Source organism: Balaenoptera acutorostrata, chromosome 16 (assembly GCF_949987535.1).
Source record: "Balaenoptera acutorostrata chromosome 16, mBalAcu1.1, whole genome shotgun sequence".
Taxonomy (NCBI): Eukaryota; Metazoa; Chordata; class Mammalia; order Artiodactyla; family Balaenopteridae; genus Balaenoptera; species Balaenoptera acutorostrata.
Genome location: NC_080079.1, coordinates 77460833 through 77476114, shown reverse-complemented (window position 1 = coordinate 77476114; position 15282 = coordinate 77460833). Strand labels below are relative to the sequence as shown.

The 15282-nt window shown below is 41.0% G+C and overlaps 1 protein-coding gene across 6 annotated transcripts in view; it reads right to left on the bottom strand.

Annotated features, from left to right (window-relative positions):
• The window catches only part of LGALS8 (galectin 8), a 30110-nt gene extending 15247 nt beyond the window's left edge, over positions 1 to 14863 (bottom strand). For 4 of the 6 annotated variants that reach the window (XM_007170777.2, XM_007170781.2, XM_007170778.3 and 1 more), the window contains exons 1-2: positions 11378 to 11497; positions 9899 to 10055 (exon numbers count right to left, since the gene is read on the bottom strand). In XM_007170777.2, coding sequence (XP_007170839.2) covers positions 9899 to 10019 — 121 coding nt within the window. In that variant the 5' untranslated portion in view covers positions 10020 to 10055; positions 11378 to 11497. Of the gene's footprint in view, positions 1 to 9898; positions 10056 to 11377; positions 11528 to 13663; positions 13684 to 14382 lie in introns of those variants that run through there. The other 2 variants (XM_057531620.1, XM_007170780.2) reach the window with 2 other exon arrangements.
• Between the last annotated feature and the right edge of the window lie 419 nt (positions 14864 to 15282).

Sequence of the window (15282 nt, the reverse complement as noted above, 5' to 3'; positions counted from 1 at the left end):
TAGTCAGGTGGATTAAAGTTTTACTGAGCTCTGCCCACCAGAGCAACAGCCAGCTCTACCCACCACCAGTCCCTCCCATCAGGAAACTTGCACAAGCCTCTTAGATAGCCTCATCCACCAGAGGGCAGACAGCAGAAGCAAGAACTACAACCCTGCAGCCTGTGGAACAAAAACCACATTCACAGAAAGACAGACAAGATGAAAAGCCAGAGGGCTATATACCAGATGAAGGAACAAGATAAAACCCCAGAAAAACAACTAAATGAAGTAGAGATAGGAAACCTTCCAGAAAAAGAATTCAGAATAATGATAGTGAAGATGATCCAGGACCTCGGAATAAGAATGGAGGCAAAGATCGAGAAGATGCAAGAAATGTTTAACAAAGACCTAGAAGAATTAAAGAACAAACAAACAGAGATGAACAATACAATAACTGAAATGAAAACTACACTAGAAGGAATCAATAGCAGAATAACTGAGGCAGAAGATCGGATAAGTGACCTGGAAGACAGAATGGTGGAATTCACTGCTGTGGAACAGACTAAAGAAAAAAGAATGAAAAGAAATGAAGACAGCCTAAGAGACCTCTGGGACAACATTAAATGCAACAACATTCGCATTGTAGGGGTCCCAGAAGGAGAAGTGAGAGAGAAAGGACCAGAGAAAATATTTGAAGAGACTATAGTCGAAAACTTCCCTAACATGGGAAAGGAAATAGCCACCCAAGTCCAGGAAGTGCAGCGAGTCCCATACAGGATAAACCCAAGGAGAAACACGCCAAGACACATAATAATCAAATTGGCAAAAATTAAAGACAAAGAAAAATTATTGAAAGCAGCAAGGGAAAAACAACAAATAACATACAAGGGAATTCCCATAAGGTTAACAGCTGATTTCTCAGCAGAAACTCTACAAGCCAGAAGGGAGTAGCATGATATACTTAAAGTGATGAAAGGGAAGAAACTACAACCAAGATTACTCTACCCAGCAAGGATCTCATTCAGATTCGATGGAGAAATCAAAAGCTTTAAGACAAGCAAAAGCTAAGAGAATTCAGCACCACCAAACCAGCTCTACAACAAATGCTAAAGGAACTTCTCTAGGCAGGAAACACAAGAGAAGGAAAAGACCTACAATAAGAAACCCAAAACAATTAAGAAAATGGTCATAGGAACATACATATTGATAATTACCTTAAATGTAAATGGATTAAATGCTCCCACCAAAAGACACAGACTCACTGAATGGATAAAAAAACAAGACCCGTATATATGCTGTCTACAAGAGACCCACTTCAAACCTAGGGACACATACAGACTGAAAGTGAGGAGATGGAAAAAGATATTCCATGCTAATGGATATCAAAAAGCTGGAGTAGCAATTCTCATATCAGACAAAACAGACTTTAAAATAAAGAATGTTACAAGAGACAAAGAAGGACACTACATAATGATCAAGGGATCGATCCAAGAAGAAGATATAACAATTGTAAATATTTATGAACCCAACATAGGAGCACCTCAATACATAAGGCAAATACTAACAGCCATAAAAGGGGAAATCGACAGTAACACAATCATAGTGGGGGACTTTAACACCCTACTTTCACCAATGGACAGATCATCCAAAATGAAAATAAATATGGAAACACAAGCTTTAAATGATACATTAAACAAGATGGACTTAATTGATATTTATAGGACATTCCATCCAAAAACAACAGAATACACTTTCTTCTCAAGTGCTCATGGAACATTCTCCAGGATAGATCATATCTTGGGTCACAAATCAAGCATTGGTAAATTTATTAAAATTGAAATCGTATCAAGTATCTTTTCTGACCACAACGCTATGAGACTAGATATCAATTACAGGAAAAGATCTGTAAAAAATACAAACACATGGAGGCTAAACAATACACTACTTAATAACCAAGTGATCACTGAAGAAATCAAACAGGAAATCAAAAAATACCTAGAAACAAATGACAATGGAGACACGACAACCCAAAACCTATGGGATGCAGCAAAAGCAATTCTTTAAAGCATTAAAGTTCCTTAAACCTAAGGATAAATCTTGAATACATTATTGAATTCTTTAATATCCCGATGGCTAGCAGATTGACAGCTGCACATTCAGCATGCTTTGTTTTTTTTTCGCCTGTGAAGCCGAAATCAGGGAACAGTGTGTAGTATTTTCCCAGTCAGCTTTGCCATACTGATGTCAACCATCTAAGAGAAATTATTCAGATTTTATTTTTGTATCTGTGGTAACAAAACATTAACCAAAAGATTTTCTGTTTGGAAGCTTTCCCCGAACCTCGCCCCCCACAAAACCACCAAGCTATTTGCTCACATTAACAAATTAAAGTGCCTGAAGCATAATTCATTCTTTACCTGTATACTAAAACTTTTTACCATTGTAAAAAGTGTAAAAAGAACACTTTTTTTTTTCACCATTGTAAAGCAATTATACTCCAATAAAAATGCTTTTTAAAAAATGGAGGGGCTTCCCTGGTGGCGCAGTGGTTGAGACTCTGCACTCCCAGTGCAGGGGGCCCGGGTTCCATTCCTGGTCAGGGAACTAGATCCCACATGCATGCTACAACTAAGAGTTCGCATGCTGCAAATGAGAAGCCCATGTGCCGCAACTAAGACCCAGTGCAACCAAATAAATAAATAAATATTTTTTAAAAAAATGGATGAGAACCAGTCCATTATTTCAAAAGAAAAATTCTAAAACTGAGAGGGTTTAAGTGAGTGTCATGTGTATTTAGTGTTGAAGCAGTGACAGAAGGGATTGAGGAGGCATTTAATCTGCTTTTTCATCTGACTGACCATATTTCTCGGAAAAGAGGGAAGTTTATAGCAATACAATCCTACCTTAAGAAACAGGAAACATCTCAAATAAAAAACCTAACCTTGCACCTAAAGCAATTAGAGAAAGAAGAACATAAAAACCCCAAAGTTAGCAGAAGGAAAGAAATCATAAAGATCAGATCAGAAATAAATGAAAAAGAAATGAAGGAAATGATAGCAAAGATCAATAAAACTAAAAGCTGGTTCTTTGAGAAGATAAACAAAATTGATAAACCATTAGCCAGACTCATCAAGAAAAAAAGGGAGAAACTCAAATCAATAGAATTAGAAATGAAAAAGGAGAAGTAACAACTGACACTGCAGAAATACAAAGGATCATGAGCGATTACTACAAGCAACTCTATGCCAATAAAATGGACAACCTGGAAGAAATGGACAAATTCTTAGAAATGCACAACCTCCTGAGACTGAACCAGGAAGAAATAGAAAATATGAACAGACCAATCACAAGCACTGAAATTGAGACTGTGATTAAATATCTTCCAACAAACAAAAGCCCAGGACCAGATGGCTTCACAGGCGAATTCTATCAAACATTTAGAGAAGAGCTAACACTCATCCTTCTCAAACTCTTCCAAAATATAGCAGAGGGAGGAACACTCTCAAACTCATTCTACGAGGCCACCATCACCCTGATAACAAAACCAGACAAAGATGTCACAAAGAAAGAAAACTACAGACCAATATCACTGATGAACATAGATGCAAAAATCCTCAACAGAATACTAGCAAACAGAATCCAACAGCACATTAAAAGGATCATACACCATGATCAAGTGGGGTTTATCCCAGGAATGCAAGGATTCTTCAATATACGCAAATCAATCAATGTGATACACCATATTAACAAATTGAAGGAGAAAAACCATATGATCATGTCAATAGATGCAGAGAAAGCTTTCGACAAAATTCAACACCCATTTATGATAAAAACCCTGCAGAAAGTAGGCATAGAGGGAACTTTTCTCAACATAATAAAGGCCATATATGACAAACCCACAGCCAACATCGTCCTCAATGGTGAAAAATGGAAACCATTTCCACTAAGATCAGGAACAAGACAAGGTTGCCCACTCTCACCACTATTATTCAACATAGTTTTGGAAGTTTTAGCCACAGCAATTAGAGAAGAAAAAGAAATAAAAGGAATACAAATTGGAAAAGAAGTAAAACTGTCACTGTTTGCAGATGACATGATACTATACATAGAGAATCCTAAAGATGCTACCAGAAAACTACTAGAGCTAATCAATGAATTTGGTAAAGTTGCAGGACACAAAATTAATGCACAGAAATCTCTTGCATTCCTATACAATAATGATGAAAAATCAGAAAGAGAAATTATGGAAACACTCCCATTTACCATTGCAACAAAAAGAATAAAATACCTAGGAATAAACCTACCTAGGGAGACAAAAGACCTGTATGCAGAAAACTATAAGACACTGATGAAAGAAATTAAAGATGATACCAACAGATGGAGAGATATACCATGTTCTTGGATTGGAAGAATCAATATTGTGATAATGACTATACTACCCAAAGCAATCTACAGATTCAATGCAATCCCTATCAAATTACCAATGGCATTTTTTACGGAACTAGAACAAATCATCTTAAAATTTGTAGGGAGACACAAAAGACCCTGAATAGCCAAAGCAGTCTTGAGGGAAAAAAATGGAGCTGGAGGAATCAGACTCCCTGACTTCAGACTACACTACAAAGCCACAGTAATCAAGACAATATGGTACTGGCACAAAAACAGAAACACAGATCAATGGAACAAGATAGAAAGCCCAGAGATAAACCCACGCACCTATGGTCAACTAATCTATGACAAAGGAGGCAAAGATATACAATGGAGAAAAGACAGTCTCTTCAATAAGTAGTGCTGGGAAAACTGGACAGCTACATGTAAAAGAATGAAATTAGAACACTCCCTAACACCATACAGAAAAATAAACGCAAAATGGATTTGAGACCTAAATGTAAGACCGGACACTATAAAACTCTTAGAGGAAAATATAGGAAGAACACTCTTTGACATAAATCATAGCAAGATCTTTTTTGATCCACCTCCTAGAGTAATGGAAATAAAAACAAAAATAAACAAATGGGATCTAATGAAACTTCAAAGCTTTTGCACAGCAAAGGAAACCATAAACAAGACGAAAAGACAACCCTCAGAATGGGAGAAAATATTTGCAAACGAATCAACGGACAAAGGATTAATCTCCAAAATATATAAACAGCTCATGCAGCTCAATATTAAAAAAACAAACACCCCAATCCAAAATGGGCAGAAGACCTAAATAGACATTTCTCCAAAGAAGATATACAGATTGCCAACAAACACATGGAAGGATGCTCAGCATCACTTATCATTAGAGAAATGCAAATCAAAACTACAATGAGGTATCACCTCACACCGGTCAGAATGGGCATCATCAGAAAATCTACAAACAACAAATGCTAGAGAGGGTGTGGAGAAAAGGGAACCCTCTTGCACTGTTGGTGGGAATGTAAATTGATACAGCCACTATGGAGAACAGTATGGAGGTTCCTTAGAAAACTAAAAATAGAATTACCATATGATCCAGCAATCCCACTACGGGGCATATACCCAGAGAAAACCATAATTCAAAAAGACACATGCACCCCAATGTTCATTGCAGCACTATTTACAATAGCCAGGACATGGAAGCAACCTAAGTGTCTATCGACAGACGAATGGATAAAGAAATTGTGGTACATATATACAATGGAATATTACTCAGCCATAAGAAGGAACGAAATTGAGTCATTTGTTGAGACGTGGACGGATCTAGAGACTGTCATACAGACTGAAGTTAAGTCAGAAAGAGAAAAACAAATATCGTATATTAACGCATGTATGTGGAACCTAGAAAAATGGTACGGATGAGCCGGTTTGCAGGGCAGAAGTTGAGACACAGATGTAGAGAACAAACGTATGGACACCAAGGGGGGAAAACCACGGTGGGGTGGGGATGGTGGTGTGCTGAATTGGGCAACTGGGATTGACATGTATACACTGATGTGCATAAAATTGATGACTAATAAGAACCTGCAGTATAAAAAAACAAACAAGCAAAACAACTAATACTGAACTTTCTTTGGGTTATTTGTATGGAAATATGTTAATATAAATGTTTCAGACATTACATGAAATTTCTAAAAATCTTGTATGTTCTGGTATAATGTTATAAGTCATAATTCTAGTTATTACTTTAAAATGTATATCTCAGAAATAGCTAAATTTCCTTGTCAATTGCATTATTATGAACTTTCATCAAATCTTTAACAGTGGTCATTTTTAAGTCTTTTGTCATTTACAGACAGTTCTGAGTGTACTGTGATGCTTTTGCAAATATGTTCCTGTAAAAGGGTTTCATCTTCGGGGCTTCCCTGGTGGCGCAGTGGTTGAGAGTCTGCCTGCCAATGCAGGAGACACGGGTTCGAGCCCTGGTCTGGGAAGATCCCACATGCCACGGAGCAACTGGGCCCATGAGCCACAATTGCTGAGCCTGCGCGTCTGGAGCCTGTGCTCCACAGCGGGAGAGGCCGCGACAGTGAGAGGTCCGTGCACCGTGATGAAGAGTAGCCCCCACTTGCCGCAGCTGGAGAAAGCCCTCGCACAGAAACGAAGACCCAACACAGCCATAAATAAATTAATTAATTTAAAAAAAAAAAAAAGGGTTTCATCTTCAAGGAATTCATGGAAAAGACTGACAAGTACAGGTTTCTGGTAACTGACTATACTGCTGAAGTGAATGAATAAGCATTTTCAGAACTCTAATGGAAAACTGATGAACTCATAAAAGTGCTAACAAACTATCAAGATGCAAAAAAAAATCAATTACATGGGACTGAGTGAACTGATGAGGATGATTGTAATTTTTGTGACTTTCTGTTTGAATAAAAAAAAAAATCCCACAAGGACTCAGAGGCAAAAAATATACAAATCAATTTTCACTGCAAAGTAAAGGAGCTGTTACAGTGGAGGATTACTGGACTGAATGTCAATATTATGACATAGTATGAGTGTGTTTCGTGTTTGGTAATTGCAATCATTGTTGCTTTTGTTGTGGTCATCCATTTACAATGCTTGGTGTCAGTCTATTTATCTCTTGTAAAAATAAAATACAGTGTGTGTGTATGAAAAAAAAAGTGAGTAAACTCTAAATATGCTGGTATCTGCAAAATGTGTTAAATGAAAAAAAGCAGGGTATGCCAGTTTATACAGTATGATATATGCATGTAAAGAAACAGGGAATACAAAAGGTGACACACAACACATGCACACAACACACATATTCTCAGGAAGGATATACAAGAATCTGGGAGGAAATGATTGCCTTTAGGGAGGGCAACTGAGCACCAGGTAGAAGGAAAATTCATGTTTTAATGAAACCCTTAAATACTGCTTGAATTTTTAAAAATGATTTACACGTATTTTCTTTATACTTTTAAAATAATAATAAAAAAGGAAAAGCCACTGAGTTTGATGACATCAACGAATTTAAAATTTTAAAGACAGATTACCTTCAAACTGTTAGGGGCTTGACAGCGTGGAAGGACACTGAGAGAAATGGAAAACCACAAAATGGAAGCTGGTTTGGGAAGGAAGATGGGACTTTCATTTTGAACTCACAGTCTTCAAGGGCTGGCAGGGCATCTAAAAGGGCTGGAGATTCACCCTGGGTGAAAGGGCAGAACTGTACGCAGACTGTATGCAGACTGTATGCAAACTGTATACATATTCAAAAGGTGGTCAGTAAAGACATCAGAGAAATAAAGATGGACACTGAAGACAAGATTGACAAAGAAATTAAGAGAGTAAAAAAATCAGAGGGCAGGGAGGGATAAATTAGGAGCTTGGGATTAATAGATACACACTATTGTATATAAAATAGATAATCAACAAGGACCTACTATAGAGCACAGGGAACTCTACTCAATATTCTGTAATACCTATGTGGGAAAAGAATCTGAAAAAGAGTAGATATATGTATATGTATAACTGACTCACTGTGCTGTATACCTGAAACTAACAGAACATTGTAAATCAACCATACTCCAATATAAAATTAGAATAAAAAAAAAGAATTAGGATTCAGAAAAAAAAAAAATCAGATGGCAGAGCCATGGTGAGGAAATTAAGGCAGCAGAAATCGACTCTCTCAAGATGGAGGTCAGAGACTTCCCTGGTGGTCCAGTGGTAAAGAATCCGGCTTCTGAGGCAGGGCACGCGGGTTCGATCCCTGGTAGGGGAGCTAAGATCCCACGTGCCGCGGGGCAACTAAGCCTGAGTGCCACAAAGTACAAGGCCCATGCGCTCTGGAGCCTGCGCCCCACAACTAGAGAGAGAAAACCCACATGTCACAACTAGAGAGAAGCCCGCGCACCGCAACAAAAGATCCCGCGTGCTGCAACTAAGACCTGACACAGCCAAAAATAAAAATAAATAAATAAAATAAATATTAAAAGAACAAAACAGGGAAGTCAGCAAAAGAAGAACAAGGGAACAAAGATGGGGGAAGGACCTTCAGAGGTTAAAAAGAAAAGATTTTATTGTTTTGTGTTGTATTAAATTGCAAGGTAGAAACGGAGGTACTTAGAATACTAAGGAAAAAAGGATCAGTGTGGAAGTAAGGATCTGAAGGAAATTGGAACCGATGAGCTTTTCAGGACCAGGTGGGATTAATGTTAATAAGTGGTTTGTTAACTAGGAGTGACAACCAATCAGTTTAATTTCTAAATAACTTCTCAACTAACACTTAATCACGTCTTAACTCTATAAACAACAATAATAAAATATTTAAGCAGATATTGAGTTGCCAAACGAGATTTCACTGAGGGCATTTCTGGTATGAAGATACCGTCTTCCAAATTATTCACTCAATTTGAGTGGAAAGAAAAGTGAGCCGGGCTTCTCTGGTGGCGCAGTGGTTATGAATCTGCCTGCCAATGCAGGGGACACGGGTTCAAGCCCTGCTCCAGGAAGATCCCACATGCCACAGAGCAACTAAGCCCGTGTGCCACAACTACTGAGCCCACGTGTCACAGCTACTGAAGCCCATGCACCTAGAGCCCGTGCTCTGCAACAAGAGAAGCCACCGCAATGAGAAGCCCATGCTCTGCAACGAAGGGTAGCCCCTGCTCGCTGCAACCGGAGAAGGCCCGCGTGCAGCAATAAAGACCCAATGCAGCCAAAAATAAAATAAAATAAATAAATTAAAGAAAAAAAAAAAAGGAATAGAAAAGTGAGCCGGACTTTTTTAAGTCTTGGAATTCTATCAACTGAACTAGTCAATGAAATATACTACGTAGGAAAAAATTACACAGGCCAGTTATACAATTTATCTTTTCCAACAGTTAATATGGACAGAACTTGTCTACCACAATTTTTAAAATATATTTTTAAGTCATTTTTATTGAATTAATTTTAATAACACTGTTTCACCTGGTTGGCAACTGCCCCAAACCAAACTAAAACAAAGCCATTGTGAATGCTATTCAACATCCTCAAAGTAATCCGGTTTGTTTTTGTATTTGGAATATATTGTTTCAATAGTTACACTTTTTTTTTAATAGTTACACTTCTGACATCACATAATCAAGTAAATAGAGCATACTATATTATTCAAAAAGACTTTATGCATTTCATTTAAAAAATCATTTTGCCAGAGGCTTCAGCTTTATCATTGACACATTCAGTACTTCATGCTCTCAAAATAAAAAAGTGCCCTAAAGCTAAGTTTTTTACTGATATTAATGAATAGTATTCAGGGTTATACGAACTAAAATTTAACATTTTACGGTATAGGAGGCAATAAATGTGGACCAAAATTTTGGAAACATTAAGAAATAAAAACAGAAAGATGGCAGTTCCGTGTCTTCACAAGGCTTAATAAAGAGTATAGCAGAAACTCAATCAACACTCCCCTGTTGTTGAACTGATCACTAACAAAATAACCAGAATGCAACAAAATATTTACTTTGGAAAGTTATCATGACGGTATCCTCAGAACAGCACAAGGCCACCAGGAGCCCTGAATGCAGCTTCTGCTGGAAAGCAGCACTACTTCTGCAGGCCCCCGTCCTCAGGAAATGATACATCAGCTGATTTTTGTTTCAACTCTGTAGTGGAGGGTACTAAGCCCAGAAATTACAGGAATCATCATTACACTCTAATACCAAGACATGCAGGAATTTTAAGCTATAAAATTATTTTCTAAATAACATTCAAATAAGACATCTCTGTGATGAAGGGCAGAGCCGAAGAGCATTAACCCGACCATCCAGCCCTCCTGGTTTGCACCAACATTACTTCAGTCCCCCTTGGCAGGCAGCCTTTTTTTTTTTTTTTTAAATCTTTGCAGAAAGTCAGTCTACAACTCTGAGATGTTTTTAACTCTTAAGATGCACGAAATTATTTTAAATGTCTAGCTGACTTCAAATTCAGCAAGTCTTCCTTTTTAAACATACTACAATTGAAGGCTATTTCTTCTAAGCCTCATTCCTGCACAATGATAGTAAACCTCAGGGGAAAAAAAAGAGCTACAGCTACAAAGTAAATAACAAAAAACTGAATCCACTTACACTAATAGGACTGGTTTAAAGCCTTACTTGAAGCCTTACCAAGAATCTCCTATAAAGTGTTTACAAAAAACAAAAACAAAAACAAAAAAAGGCAGCAACTCTATCTCAGACGTAAATTCAGGATTCAGCTTCAGACACATGGAAACTAGAGATTTCTAAAGATTCGCACACCACATGAAACTGGAACAAGTTCGTTACTTCCCAGGACGTACACTGAAATTTCCAGCAATTACATTCAGGGGTTCCTGGACCAGCCTGAGGCTGGGACATGACCATTAGTTTTTCTCATTCTCCATCTCACCACTGGCTTTTGACATTCCCCTGCTCAACTACCAAGCAGGATTTGAAAGGCAGAGGGAAAAGCTGAGAAATTAACTTCTCGTGAACAGGTCTAATTAAAAAAGAAAATTAAAATGTGTAGACAAAGAAATCCATTTTCCCCTGAAAATTATGTCTTACGATGGTCTGAGCCTTCCCTCCACTGTCCTCCCACGTTCTCCGTTCATAACACGTCTCATCGCCTTATACAGTTGACCCTTGAACAACACAGGTTTGAACTGCGCAGGTTTGAATCCACTTACACTCGGATTTTTTTCAGTAAACACACACCACCTGATGGGTGGTTGGCTGAATCCTCAGATGCAGAACCTCGGGGACCGAGGAGGGCTGACTAGGGAACTTAAGCATCCGTGGAGCTCCAAGGGCTGGATCTGGTTTTCAGTCAGGGCCCACTGCAGTCCCACCACATAGCAGGTGCTTTATGTTTACTGAATTTTACTTCTGCCCCTACCCCACAGCAGTGGGTAATTACTATCCAGTTGGACTTGCTCTCAACCCTGCCACAGGCAAAAAGTGATTTTACAGAAATTACTTACCGGGTTATAGACGACATTCTGTAGACTGTTTAAGGACAACATCATTCTTTTCCACCTTATTGTTGACTGAGGTCTCTCTTTTGGGTATGATCTAAGATTTTAAACAAGTTTCGTTTAAAGAATTCCCAGATTGAAACTGAGGCACTTGACCTGTGTAAAATCAAAATAGAGGGAAGGAAAAATAAGTACCATTTTTCTTCATAACTATTTTTTTTAATTAATTTATTTATTTATTTTTATATTTATGGCTGTGTTGGGTCTTCGTTTCTGTGTGAGGGCTTTCTCCATTTGCGGCAAGTGGGGGCCACTCTTCATCGCGGTGCGCGGGCCTCTCACTGTCGCAGCCTCTCTTGTTGCAGAGCACAGGCTCCAGACGCGCAGGCTCAGTAATTGTGGCTCACGGGCCTAGTCGCTCCGCGGCATGTGGGATCTTCCCAGACCAGGGCTCGAACCCGTGTTCCCTGCATTGGCAGGCAGTTTCTCAACCACTGCGCCACCTGGGAAGCCCCATAACTATTTTTAAGTACATAAATTATTTTACTGATATTTACCAAATAACAGGATGCTATTACGAAGATCTGACTCCAGTTCTTATCTAATGTACTTTACTAAATAATTTTGGATTATGAGTACAGGAAATATTGATTTTAAAACTACATCAGTAGAAAACTTCTAATTTGGAAAATTTATTAAAAATACTTATTACTGGGAGTTCCCTGGTGGCCTAGTGGCTTTCACTGCTGTGGCCCGTGTTCAATCCCTGGTCGGGGTACTGGGATCCCGCAAGCCACGCAGCGCAGCCAAAAAAAAACAAAAACAAAAACTTGCTATTAAAATACTAAACCAAATAATAGCAAATACTCCTGTACAGCTATCTGAGATATTAATTTAACTTTTTTCATCTGTATAATGAGAATAACAGTATTCACCTCACAGGTTTGTTCTGCAGATTAAATGAATTAATAAAGCAATGGAATAGTACGTGCTTTATAAGTTTTATCTATTGTTATTAGTAGAAGGGATTGCTCTTCCTCTTCCAAATTAAACAAGTCAAAAGGAAAAAAAAAATCCAATGCCTCAAATATTAATTTCCATGTGGCTAAAAAAAAAGATAAAAGATAAAAGCTTTAAAGGTAAAAGTACCCATCAGTACTACATATAACAGCTCCAGGGAAGACCTGAAGACTAAGCAGAACGAAAAGAGAAACGAAACTCAAGCTTCCTACCATTTTACTTCCTCCAATTCTGTCATTATACCAAAGGGCAATACGCACTGATCACATCTATTACTTTTTCTCTATTAAGAAAAACCTGCATCTCCAACGCTGGATGCAACATACACTGAGTGGTTAAGTTACGGCAAGAGGTGTTAGGTGAGCAGATGCAGGTTGTGAAAGAATTCACAGAAGTATTAACAAGGGAAGAAAAGAAAGCTTTTATTCACTTTCCAAGGGAGGAAAGGGGCCAGACGCATAGAGTGGCATCGGCCCTGAAGGGTGGCGGTCTGAGTCTTTTAACGGGTTTCAAAGGGCAAAGTGCCGGAAAGAGCGGGTGGGTTCACATCTATTTTGGCCCACAGTTGTGTTGGGGCTTGCTGTGTTTCTATAGGATGTGGTTTTTCTGAGAATCTGTAACTTTTTGTCTTCAGTAATTTTTCAGTCCTTAGGTGTCTGAAAGAGACTTGATAGTGGCCTTTGACAGGCATTACTCTATTTTGAACAATGTCAGATGGGCTCACAAGAGGGATTTTGCAGGTGTAATTGACACCAGCTGATGTCAAGATAGGGCGATTGTCCTGGGTTAACTGGTGGGCCCAATGTAATTACATGAGCCCTTAATAAACAAAGAAGCCAGAGAGATGCGGTAGCAGAAGAAATCAGAGATTTGAAGCCTGAGAAGGATTCAACACATTCTTGGTGGCATTTCGATGGAGTGCGGGTGGGCACACACGGAAACTGCAAGAAGGAAACAAACCTAGAAAACAAACTAAAGTATCCCGTAAGTTGATTCTTTCCCAGAGAATAGAGCCCAAACTGGATTAACACCTGAACTTCAGCTTGTGACACCCTAATCAGAGTACTCAGCCTGGTCCCCCTAATTTTTTTTGGTCCCCCTAATTTTTGATCTAAGATCTGTTAAGAAAATAAGTGGGTGTAATCAAAACATCAAGTTTTATGCGCTAAATGTATACAATTTCTATTTGTCACATATACCCCAATAAAGCTGGAAAAACAAAAACCCTGCATCCCTCTTGGTTTATAAATGTAACTCCATCTATTAACTTACACGTTAGTCAACACCTCAGAACTGTCTTGCTCCATCAAACTCAGGAAGCATCAACAAGAGCAAAAACAAAGGATACAGAGATGCCATAGCCACATTCATAATTTACATCGTTAGTAGACAGTGACCCAATTTAAGCCACGGGCCCGCGTGAAACCAATCATTCCCAGAAACATCCACAGGCACGGGTCTCGCTGTTACTAACTCTTCGTTCGCTTCCCAAGAAGCCATCACGATGCCGTTGCAATTCAGAGGACAAACGTTTCCTAACGTTTCACACTGCAGGAAATGACTCTGCATCTCAAAAGAGTATGTTCAGAGCCCGGGAGGGCCACGGAGGTCTGTCATTAAATTTAAAGAACCCGTCATTTAAAACACCGGGAAGGAAACGTCCCCGGATTCCACTGCGCGAAGGCGGCGCTCGGTCCCGGGCGGGGAGGTCGCAGGTGCGAAGACAGCCCCGGGCGAGGCGGTGGTCGACAGCGGGGCTCCCCACAGGGACAGCGCCGGCTGCCCGAGGGCCGCGACTCCCGACCATCGCTCGTCCCCGGGGCGCAGCGCGCGGGGCACTGCCCGCCGCCCGGCCCGACCCTCCGCGGTGAGATCCCGCGCGACGGGGCTACCGGAGCCGGTCCCGCCCGTCTGACTCTGACACAGGGCCAGAAACACCGCATCCCCTCCCCGGCCGGCGAGCCCACCGCCGTGACCGCCCCACGACTCACCCCGGGACTGGCGTCGCCGACGCTCTGCGCAGAAGGCTGTTCGCTGGCCGCGGCGCGTTGTGCGGGTTCCCGGCCGGGCGTGCGCGGGCGGCGACGGGAAGCGAGAGGAGTCAGTCCGCCGCCGTTTCCTGGTTCGCGCGCCCCTGGCGTCGCCGTCGGCCTTGCGTCTGCGTGCGGGGCGCGCTCGCGGCTCCGCTGGGCTGGTGGCGGGTCCGCTGCTGGCCGCCTCCCCGGCTGGGCCCCCTGCACGGCCTCGGGGACTCGGACCGCCAGCGGCTTGCTGCGAGACGAGCAGAGAGGGAGGGGGCAGAGTGTGTGCTTCCAAAATTCCCGGGTGGATTTGGCCGCCTCTGCCCCGCCGCCGGGGTTGGGGGGCCGGGAAATGGGGAAGAGAGAAGGAGAGACCTTATGCTCCCTCGGCCCGCGTGTGCCCGGCCTCCAGGGCCGGTGTGGACGTCGCACAGGCCCCGCCTCGACCCAGCGATGGCCGAGAGGGGCCCACGCGGCCAGAGGGGCCGTCTGTGACCTTCCCTGGTCGCCCGGGTCAACGGGGTCGGTGCCAGGTATTTCTCAAGGTCTGCTTCCTTGTCTGCCTTGGGTCGGAGTCCAAACAGTACATACAGTGCAATAAAGGAGAAGCTGACTTGCAGGCATCCCGGTGGTTTTCTTTGCCACACCTTTGGGTGTAATAAAATGACGGGGGAAATGGGTTCAGTATAGCTGGACTGAGTCCAGCCCGGAGCCCCCATCCAGTGAGTCTAACTTGGACTTAAGCCACTGCGGCTTATCTGCCAATTTTGTGTGTTGTTGTTTTCTAAGTTACATACTACCCCGGGGAAAATGTCAGCAGTAGAGAGCACAATTCTGAGCACGGTAGATGTTCAGAAATAACCAACTTTT